Source organism: Nothobranchius furzeri, chromosome 6, assembly GCF_043380555.1.
Source record: "Nothobranchius furzeri strain GRZ-AD chromosome 6, NfurGRZ-RIMD1, whole genome shotgun sequence".
Taxonomy (NCBI): domain Eukaryota; kingdom Metazoa; phylum Chordata; class Actinopteri; order Cyprinodontiformes; family Nothobranchiidae; genus Nothobranchius; species Nothobranchius furzeri.
In genome coordinates this window covers 43,512,169-43,523,714 of record NC_091746.1, presented here as the reverse complement: position 1 = coordinate 43,523,714, position 11,546 = coordinate 43,512,169, and the positions used below count along the sequence as shown (strand labels likewise).

At 41.1% G+C, this 11,546-nt stretch overlaps 2 protein-coding genes and 1 pseudogene across 2 annotated transcripts; 2 read left to right on the top strand and 1 right to left on the bottom strand.

Moving 5' to 3' along the window:
- The first annotated feature begins 869 nt into the window (after positions 1-869).
- LOC129164378 (heat shock protein 30-like) lies at positions 870-1,839 on the top strand. Its single transcript, XM_054744186.2, has one exon. It carries the CDS (start codon positions 1,071-1,073, stop codon positions 1,683-1,685), a length of 615 nt encoding a protein of 204 aa, XP_054600161.2. The 5' UTR covers positions 870-1,070; the 3' UTR covers positions 1,686-1,839.
- A 2,725-nt stretch (positions 1,840-4,564) lies between these two features.
- Positions 4,565-5,412, bottom strand: LOC107395379 (heat shock protein 30-like). The gene has a single exon (XM_015974756.3). The coding sequence runs from the start codon at positions 5,334-5,336 to the stop codon at positions 4,722-4,724; it is 615 nt and encodes a 204-aa protein (XP_015830242.3). The 5' UTR covers positions 5,337-5,412; the 3' UTR covers positions 4,565-4,721.
- Positions 5,413-8,012: 2,600 nt separating this feature from the next.
- On the top strand, positions 8,013-8,797 carry LOC107374878 (heat shock protein 30-like; annotated as a pseudogene).
- Positions 8,798-11,546: the final 2,749 nt, after the last annotated feature.

Here is an 11,546-nt window from a genome sequence, read left to right as displayed (position 1 = left end):
CAACAGACACTGGCTTTGAAGTAATGCATGTGTAGCAGATACGTCCATCTGACAACCACTGGAGGACCATTAAACAGTCAGCAGGAAACTGAGAAGAAGAAGCCAGGAACTCTGAAATGGTCTACTATTACACTGGTGTTATGGTTTGACTCCTTCCTGTTGAGCTACTTCACGATTCACATGTAAACGAAATAAAGAAGAATGAACAACATTAAGGTTGTAAGACATTAAAAGAGTAAGCAGCTAAATCATTTCTGTGTCTCATATTAGGTTTGAGCATGTTAAAGTCATGCAAATGCAAGAGTTCCAGAAGGATCCGGTATAATCTGGAAAAGTCAATTGTTGGGACCACAACGCCACAAAGTGGACATTTGGGATAACACAAATTTACCATCTGCTTGTGTGGCATTTAACTGCTAGGATTTATCATTCTTGACTTCGGATGTAATACTGCATTGAAGTTTTAAAAATAAAATGAAGAAATTGATCTGGTGTCCAGTCCAAGTCCTTGAAGGCCACAGAGAAGTTGCTTCCCTGATTCAAGACACCTGATTCAGTGGTTGCCTTACCTGTACAAAAGATTACAGAAGGCTGTTAATGTTTAATCAGTTAAAATCAGGTGTGTTTGAACAGAGGCACATTTTTTATAAAAACTTTTAGATGGTGGCCTTTTATGAGGATCGATTTGTTGTTCCAGACTTACTTTCTGTTTGTCTTGAGATAAAAGAAATGTAATTTTGTAACTAACTGCATTTACTTAAGTAAGCTGACCTGATTCTGGAGCTGGTTTGATTTGGGGCATTGCATATTGTTTTGAAATAGCACGCAGCAGAAAACATCTGGAAGAAAAACAAACGTTTGTAAATAGAATGGTTAGAAACGTCATGAACTATTGTGAAACAGCGCCACTTGCTGGACATGTCTAGTAATGGCCAGAACCTTCCTGAAGACTCTGGACCTCCCCCTGTTAGAATATAAAGCTGACACAATCCCACTGCTGAGACAGAAAGTTAAACAGAAGAGAACCAAGAGCTGAACAAGGATTATTCTCACCAGAAGACTAAGCAACCATGATGGTTTCTAATGCATTGAGATCTGCACTCAGGCCAATGATGGACTTCTACTGGCCTGTTCGCAGTCTGTGGCCAGAGGTCAGACCTTTGTTCAACCAGCAGGATGTCCTCCAGAGAACCCTACAGGAGATGCGCAACAGCCTGGAGCTGATGGACAGATTTCAACACCAGATCCTGGAGGACACAAAGCCTTTCAGGAGCACACTGGTCCACAAACCAGTCTCCTACCAGCTGGACAAAGAGGGACAAGACTTTGGCCTGACACTGGACACTCAAGGCTTTTCTCCAGAGGAGCTTTCAGTTCAGCAGGTGGGCAGGAAGCTGAGAGTCCGTGGAAGGACAGAGAAGAAGCAAGAGGACGGGAAAGGCTCCTACTCTTACAGACTCCAGGAGTTCAGACAGGAGTTTGATCTGCCTGAAGGGGTGAACCATGAAGCTGTCAGCTGCTCCCTTTCTCCAGATGGAAAGCTCCACATCCAGGCAGCCAAAGTTCCAAGTGTTGAACAGGCTGAGCGAGAGCTGCCTATCAAGAGGAGCTCGGAGGAGGAAACACAGCAGAGTGTGGGTTCACAGGCAGAAGACAGCCAACCAGAGACATCCAGCAGGTCCTAGAGCTCCAGCCTGGATCATGGACCAATGGACGTGTTGGTGAACCAATGACACGTGGTTCTATTTGTTAATTATTAATGTTTCTATCACATCTTAATGACTTTGTCTTTTCTTATTGTACCTGGTGAATATTGATGAATAAATAATCTGAACAATATATGTGCTAGTTTTTGTCTTTATGTAAAGCTCACTTCTGAACAGGAAATCAAACATTTTAAACAAATCTGACATTCTTGTGTGGAAAGCTTTAAAAGATGAAAATTATTTCATCTAAGAAATAGGTGAAAATATAGAACATTAGTTCCACCCAAAGGCTTGCACTCACTTTAGACCCAGTTGTGTTTATTATTTTTTTCTGAGGTCAAATTAGACATCATCATCATATTCATCAGAATAAATGTAATCAGAACGTATTTGTGCTTTCATTTGAGAGATACCTGATTTCACACGTAACGACTCCACACACACACACAGCAAAGGTGTCAAGTAACAAAAAGAAAGCTGTCATGTAACAAAAAATACTTAGTTACTTTACTTTAGAAATGTGGAATATCTTTACTTCCCTGGAGTAATTATCTAATGGTTGACTTTGTCCTTCTATTCAGGACATTTTAAAAACAACTGCATGACTATCATTTCATTTCAGCTTGTTACTGATAGAGAAATCACAAAGACAGACAATCAGATAAAGAAATCCATCCAGATAGAGTCAGTCTGATTGAGTTTGGTTAATACGATACTGAGATTGCCATTCCAGAATGTTCTACTTGTACCTCTGCATGAATACCTTAGTAAGTGTTGAGCATTGTTTAGGGTTGTTGACCTGTTGAAAGATCCAGCCCCAGAGCAGCTTCAGCTTTGTCACTGATTCCTCCTGGACATTGGTCTCAAAAATCTGCTGATACTGAGTAGAATCCATGGGTCCCTCAACTTTAACAAGATTCCCAGCCCCTGCACTGGCAACACAGCTCCACAGCATGATGGAACCACCACCATGTTTTCTGTAGGCAGCAGGTGTTTATCTTGGAATGCTGTGATCTTTTTCCTCCATGCATAACACCCTTGTTATGCACAAATAACTCAGTTTTAGTTTCATCAGTCCACCTTATTCCAGAATGAAGCTTGCTTGTCCAAATGTGCTTTAGCATACCTCAAGTGGCTCTGGTTGTACAACATCTCCTTGTGTAAAGTGCACTATACAGTTGAACGATGCACAGTGACTCCAAAAGGAACAAGGCTGCCCAAACTTTTGCATCCCACTGTAATTTCACACATCCACCATTCTGAAGCCCAATTGGTTTATGTGTGATCTATCACACACTACACCTGATATAAACCACATCACATTTCAGTCAGGACATTCATTCCTTTTTGGCATCACTAATGTATACTGTACAATGAAAACAACACAAGTCCAATAGAATAGAACAGACTTTATTAATCTCACAGTGGGGAAATTCACTTCATACAGCAGCATATCCACTTAGAGAAAAGGAAGATGAAAAATAATAGCAAGATTACAGGTAAACACACAAAGGCAATAAGATATTATTGTAAACTTCAACCACCAAAACAACAAATAAAAAAGCAAACTTGGGTTTCCAGAACTATGCCACATAAAGGACACAGATATACTATTGTATGTAAATCTGGTATTGCACAAGTATTGAACACATACTTAATATTGCATTGATGTTATTGTGTACCAGGATAATGCCAGTACCAGCTAAAATGAGGAGTTATACACTCACACTGCAGAGGAGATGAATGACTTACGGCAGCATTCTGTTTTACATCTGGGATGTCTCAGACTGCCTCTGAAGGTGCTGTCCATGGTCTCCACACTGCAATGCAGTGGGTGGGTAGGATTTCTCTGGAAGTCAATCACAATTTGCTTTGTCTTACTGGTGTTCAAACAACGGTGATTACGCTCACACCAGTCAGCAAAGTTCATGTACTCCAGGTCATTCCCTTCAGACACAAAACGGACAAAGGCTGAGTCATCAGTAAATTCTGGAGGTGACAGCTGCTGGTGATGTTATAGGTGTAGTCTGCTCATTGTCAGCTGTGTGTCTGAGGGGAATGACCTGGAGTATAGATCTGTCATCATGGATTTTGTGAGCGTAACCACCTTCGCTTAAACTAATTGAACTAAGGTGCTTTATCGCCTGTTGCCTTCACAGATTCTTGCAACTGCTGGATCTACATATTTACATTCCAATAAAGATTATTGAAAGTGTAACTGCTAGTACTGTGGAATGGCTAAAGCTTTTGTTTCTATTGGCCTTTTTGATTTTTTTAATGTTACTTTTACTTTTGTACTTTAAATAGTTTTGAAACCAATACATCTTTACTTTTACTCGAGGCTGGAAATAATACTTCAACTTCTGCAATGGTGACAGAAGAGCGAAGTGCACATCCAGTAACTGGAGGATTGCAGGTTCAAGCCCCACCTGTTGAAGTCGTTGTGTCCTTGGGCAAGACACTTAACCTGCCTTGCCTGCTGATGGTGGGCGGAGAGACTGGTGGCACTTGTGTTCAGCGGCCTTGCCCCTCTCGGTGATCTCCAGGGCAGCAGTGGCTACATCGTACTTTATCACCACCAATGTGTGAATGTGTGTGTGTGTGGGTGAATACCTATGGGTTGTAAGGTGCCTTGGGGGGTTGTAAAAGCTTTGAAGGTGCTATATTAAAAACAGGCCACTTGCCATTTCTACAGAAGTCTTCTACTAAACAACTTCTGTTGAAATGTATTTTCAATTTTCAAACAAACCATCATTAGCTATTCTACACTACACAAGAATGTCAGTTTTGTTTAAAATGTTTTATTTCCTGTACAGAAGTGAGTTCCAGCTTTACATAAAGACAAAAACTAGCACAGATGTTGTTCAGATTATTTATTCATCAATATTCACCAGGTACAATAAGAAAAGACAAAGTCATTATGATGTGATAGAAACATTAATAATTAACAAAGAATAGAACCACTTGTCATCGGTTCACCAACACGTTCATGGGTCCATGATCCAGGCTGGAGCTCTAGGACCTAATGGATGTCTCTGGGCGGCTGCCTTCTGCCTGTGAACACACACTCTGCTGTGTTTCCTCATCCGAGCTCCTCTTGATAGGCAGCTCTCGCTCAGCCTGTTCAACACTTGGAACTTTGGCTGCCTGGATGTGGAGCTTTCCATCTGGAGAAAGGGAGCAGCTGACAGCTTCATGGTTCACCCCTTCAGGCAGATCAAACTCCTGTCTGAACTCCTGGAGTCTGTAAGAGTAGGAGCCTTTCCCGTCCTCTTGCTTCTTCTCTGTCCTTCCACAGACTCTCAGCTTCCTGCCCACCTGCTTGACTGAAAGCTCCTCTGGAGAAAAGCCTTGAGTGTCCAGTGTCAGGCCAAAGTCTTGTCCCTCTTTGTCCAGCTGGTAGGAGACTGGTTTGTGGACCAGTGTGCTCCTCCTGAAAGGCTCTGTGTCCTCCAGGATCTGGTGTTGAAATCTGTCCATCAGCTCCAGGCTGCTGCACAGCTCCTGTAGGGTTCTCTGGAGGACATCCTGCTGGAAGAACAAAGGTTTGACCTCTGGCCACAGACTGCGAACAGGCCAGTAGAGGTCCATCATCGGCCTGAGAGCAGATCTCTCTGCATGAGAAGACATCGTGGTGTTGAGTTTAGTCTTCTGATGCGAATAACCCTTGATCAGCTCTAGATTCTCTTCTGTTTAGCTTTCTGTTCCAGCAGTGGGAGTGTCTCAGCTTTATATTCTAACAGGAGGAGGTCCACAGTCTTCAGGAAGGTTCTGGTCATTACTAGACATGTCCAGCAGGTGGTGCTGTTTCATAATAAGGTTCAATGAGTCTGTTAATCACAATTACGTCCAACGAAACTGCTTTAAAATATTTTACTTTTAATTCGTACTTTAAGTATAATACAACACAATGATAACTTTTGTTTCTAGTTTTCACAGGTGTCTGAGCTTGGTCTGCATTGCTGGCAGAAAGTTGAGATCATTTCTGGTGAGGGTTGGACTCCATCAAGGCTGCCCTGTGTCACCGATTCTGTTCATAACTTTTATGTACAGGATTTCTAGGTGCAGCCAAGGAGTTGAGGAGATCTGTTTTGGTGGCCTAAGGATTGAGTCTCTCTGCTTTTTGCAGATGATGGGTCCTGTTAGCTTCATCAGAACGTGTTCTACAGCTTTTGCTGGAGCTATTCACAGTGAGTGTGAAGCAGCTGGGATGAGAATCAGCTCCTCTAAATCCGAGGCCACGGTTTTGAGTCTGAATACTGTAGAATGCCTTCTCCAGGACAGAGATGAGGTCCTGCCCAAGTGGAGGAGTTTATATAATATGGGGTCTTGCTCATGAGTGAGGGAAAGATGGAGCGTGAGCTCAACAGGCAGATTGGTGCTGCATCTGCAGTGATGCAGGCGCTTTACCGCTCTCAATTTACTGGGTGATCTACATTACACACCCTGCAATACACTCATTTGGGTAGTGACTGAAAGAATGAGATCACGGATACAAGCGGACGAAATTAGTTCTCTCTGTAGGGTGGCTGAGCTCTCCCTTAGAGATAGGTTGATAAGCTCGATCATCTGGGAGGGACTCGGAGTATACCACTGCTCCTCCACATCGAGAGGAGCCAGTTAAAGAGGTGTATTAGATTTTTTCCCCCCTCACAAATCCTTTAATGCAGGCCATCCCCACATACTCTTTTAAACAAGGATTAGGATTGCTGTTGAAGAATTCTCCTCAGTAGTTTTGGTTAGTATGAAAATGTTTTATCGAACGCTTGTTGTTTTCTCTGAAATTATCACTCTTTGGATTGATGTTTGGTTTTCATAGTTACATGTTTTTGGGAGTTTTATTTATATATTTGCTTAATTGTGATGAACATTTAGAACATTATTCTGGTCAGTATCACAGAAAGTCCAATCAAATTTTGGTTATTTGACTTTTCATTTTTTCATCTTTGTAAAAACTAAAGAAAAAGTCTGTAGTTCTTTATTTTGAAGGACATTTATGATAAAATATATTTGCTCCCTAATTTATTGTTCATTCATGTATTTTATCTAAGACATCAGATTTGATTCATTCTAAATGAATCAACACAAATTCTTGTGTGTGGAGTAAAGGTGTTAAAAGTATTGACAGTTATTACTCAAGTAGAAGTATAGATACTAGGGTTTAAAAACACCTCTGTTACAGTTGAAGTATTCATTCCAGTCTTCAGTAAAAATAAAAACAAAAAACAAAAATAAGGTAAAGAAATTATCATTTTTGCTGCACCACAGTACTACCACACCTGTTCCTAAGGCTATGATTGCTATAATGTTGTGTAAAACTTTTAATGTTGAAATATGTGTGATAGGCCTCATTTTTCAGGTGCTAATATGACATTTAAAATGAGATTTGTTTTTGTCTGTGCAATGCAAACACATTAAAGAACAACACATGGACTACGTGTGTCATAATGGAAGATATGATGTTGTATCGGTCCTAAACAAGGTGTGAGTTTAGCAACTTCATCACACAACTCTATTAATGGGCTATGTTTGTCAAAGTGAAGTTAGCGTGGTTTTGAATGCATCATAAACTATGATGAAGTACAGAAAATTTACCAAACAAATCTGACTACAACTCCCACAATGCACCAGCCAAAGAAGCACACAGGGGTAGCTTCTCAGGGCAATTTACCTGTGTGCACAGTAACATGGAGGCAGTTTACAGATGAGCAGAGTACTTTGCAGACAAAATGAAAATGTATCACAAGATTGTTCTAATTTCTGTATTATGGAAAATAAAACATCTTATATTCTGTTAAAACAAATTAGTAAATGCACATTTCCTGATTCTTCGATTCTTCTTCTTTTCATTTCTAAAATGTTTGTATAGACCAATAAAATGAACAAACACACACCAACCAGAACAATTGTGATGTTTTTTTAACTGAAAAATTTAGACCAACTTTATGAATGACCGTTGGATATATTTTCTTGCCTGTTAATTGTTTCTAAATTAAACTGCTCTGCGTGCAAAATACATTTTGAATCTGACATGAAAAACTGGAGACATGTTTTAAAATGTTGCATTAATTTAAAAGTAAAATATTTTCAACTGTTATCCACGGAAATAATGATAATTAACAGAATGGTTGAACGTTATTGTGAAACAGCACCATCTGCTGGACATGTCTAGTATCGACCAGAACCTTCCTGAAGACTGTGGACCTCCTCCTGTTCGAATATAAAGCTGAGACACTCCCACTGCTGGGACAGAAAGCTGTATAGAAGAGAATTAAGAGCTGAACAAGGATTATTATCACCAGAAGACTAAACTCAACAACCATGATGTCTTCTCATGCAGAGAGATCTGCTTTCAGACCGATGATGGACTTACTGGCCCGTTCGCAGTCTGTGGCCAGAGGTCAGACCTTTGTTCTACCCACAAGATGTTCTCCAGAGAACCCTACAGGAGCTGCACAGCAGCCTGGAACTGATGGACAGATTTCAACACCAGATCCTGGAGGACACAGAGCCTTTCAGGAGCACACTGGTCCACAAACCAGTCTCCTACCAGCTGGACAAAGAGGGACAAGACTTTGGCCTGACACTGGACACTCAAGGCTTTTCTCCAGAGGAGCTTTCAGTCAAGCAGGTGGGCAGGAAGCTGAGAGTCTGTGGAAGGACAGAGAAGAAGCAAGAGGACGGGAAAGGCTCCTACTCTTACAGACTCCAGGAGTTCAGACAGGAGTTTGATCTGCCTGAAGGGGTGAACCATGAAGCTGTCAGCTGCTCCCTTTCTCCAGATGGAAAGCTCCACATCCAGGCAGCCAAAGTTCCAAGTGTTGAACAGGCTGAGAGAGAGCTGCCTATCAAGAGGAGCTCGGAGGAGGAAACACAGCAGAGTGTGTGTTCACAGGCAGAAGACAGCCGCCCAGAGACATCCAGCAGGTCTTAGAGCTCCAGCCTGGGTCATGGACCCATGAACGTGTTGGTGAACCGATGACAAGTGGTTCTATTCTTTGTTAATTATTAATGTTTCTATCACATCATAATGACTTTGTCTTTTCTTATTGTACCTGGTGAATATTGATGAATAAATAATCTGAACAACATCTGTGCTAGTTTTTGTCTTTATGTAAAGCTGGAGCTCACTTCTGTACAGGAAATAAAACATTTTAAACAAATCTGACATTCTTGTGTGGAAAGCTTTAAAAGATGAAAATTTATTTCATCAAAGCCCTTAATTAAATAGGTGAAAATATAGAACTACACTAGTTCCACACAGCAATCACTTTAGACCTGTTTATTATTTTTTTCTGAGGTCATTGGTTTCCAAGTGGCTCCTCAGATTTTCTGTTGCGTAAAGTATATTTATTACCAAAAATAATGCAAAACTATATGTAAAATGATTTACTAATGTAAAAAATGCAATAAATCAAATATGTATCATTTATATGGATTTATTTACCGAACACTTTAAGAAATCTCAACTTTCCGACTGCTGTCGCTCATTTTCTCACCTTCTTCGTCGCACTTTCTCTCTCTCGCTTGCCTTTTTCCTCCTCCTCATTCCCCCTCCGCCCGCATGTGCTCTGTGCGTGGGACACGCAGTTACACATGTTGACCAATCACCTGTGGCTTTCACCAAAGCAAGAGGGGGAGGGTGATGGCTCCCAATGACGAGCCAGCTCCCATCATTCACTCTTAGAGCCAGTTCGTTCGTGACCGACCCATCACTATTGTACCTCTGCATAATACCTTAGTAAGTGTTGAGCATTGTTTAGGGTTGTTGACCTGTTGAAAGATCCAGCCCCAGAGCAGCTTCAGCTTTGTCACTGATTCCTGGACATTGGTCTTGAGAATCTGCTGATACTGAGTAGAATCCATGGGTCCTTCAACTTTAACAAGATTCCCAGTCCCTGCACTGGCCACGCAGCCCCACAGCATGATGGAACCACCACCATGTTTTATTGTAGGCAGCAGGTGTTTTTCATGGAATGCTGTGTTCTTTTTCCTCCATGCATAACACCCCTTGTTATGCACAAATAACTCAGTTTTAGTTTCATCAGTCCACCTTATTCCAGAATGAAGCTTGCTTGTCCAAATGTGCTTTAGCATACCTCAAGTGGCTCTGGTTGAGCTGTGGGTCAAGGAAAGGCTTCCTCTGCATCACTCTCACATGCAACATCTCCTTGTGTAAAGTGCACTAAACAGTTGAACGATGCACAGTGACTCCATCTGTAGCAAGAAGATGTTGTAGTTCTTTGGTGCTAGTCTGTGGGTTGACTCTGACTGTTCCCACCATCCGTGTCTTCTGTTTATCTTAGATTGTGAACTGTGCCTAAACTTTCTGAGACAGCTTTCTGCATCCTTCCGCTTAGGGGCAACGGTGGCACAGAAGTTAAGTGCTTGCAGACGCAGGTTCGAGCAACGCTCAGTCTGTCGCTGTCATTATGTCTTTGGGCAAGACACTTAACCAACCTTGCCTGCTGGTAGTGTTCGGAGGGAACAGTGGTGCCTGCGTACAGCAGACTCGCCTCTGTCAGTGTGCCCTAGGGCAGCTGTGGCTACAGTGTAGCTCATCACCACCAGGGTGTGAATGGGTGAATGACTGATTGTGTTGTAAAGTACCTTGGGTAGTTCCAGAACTCTAGAAGATGTTATATCAAATACAGGCCATTTACCATTTAACCATTTAAACCATGATGGTGATCCATCTTTGTTTTCAGGTCATGTGAGAGTTGTTTTGAAGACCCCCATGTTGCTACTCTTCAGAGAATATTCAGAGAGGAGGGAAACTTATACAATATACCTCATTAAATACCCTTTCTCATAATTGAAATCACCTGTGTACGAGGTCACCATACCAATTTTGAGTCCAAATAATTAGTTCTAAAGGTTTTGGAATCAAGAAAATGACAAATGTATACACCTGCCTTATATTGTTTGAACAATTATTGCACACTTTCTATAAATCCTATAAAATGTGTTTCACCCCTCGTGTGTGTGTGTGTGTGTGTGTGTGTGTGTGTGTGTGTGTGTGTGTGTGTGTGTGTGTGTGTTCTCAAAACCCCAGTGAGCAGCAGCCATCTGATTCAAGTTCTGTTGGGTTTCTTCCTGTTAGAAGATTTTCCTCTCCACTGTCGCTACATGCTTGCTTAATATGGGGATTGCTGTAGTCTCTGCTGGGCTCCTTATATAGGAAACGTTTAACTAATTGGCATAGTGAACTAAACTCAATTGGAATGTTTACTTAGGGAAGTGCCTTGAGATGATGCTTCTCATGATTTTGCACTATATAAATAAACTGAACTCAATAAAATTAATCATGTCAATCTACAGAAAATCAAAAGTAAAGTAAAATTTTAAACTGCTGAATAGAAAAGCTAATTTTTAATCAGGGAAGTTTGCGAGCTCATCTTTTCCAATATTCCCTCCGCTGAGGATGCACACAACATTCTTCCCCTCCAGGTCCTATATCATATATTTAACTGAAATCTTTTATCATAACTACCAGTGATTTATATAGGAAAATTAGGAAAATTAACAAGGCTGCCCAAATGTTGGCATTCCACTGTAATTTCACACATCCACCATTCTGAAGCCCTATTGGTTTATGTGTGATCTATCACACACTACACCTGATATAAACCACATCACATTTCAGTCAGGACGTTCATTCCTTTTTGGCATCACTAATGTATACTGTACAATGAAAACAACACAAGTCCAATAGAATAGAACAGACTTTATTAATCTCACAGTGGGGAAATTCACTTCATACAGCAGCATATCCACTTAGAGAAAAGGAAGATGAAAAATAATAGCAAGATTACAGGTAAACACACAAAGGCAATAAGA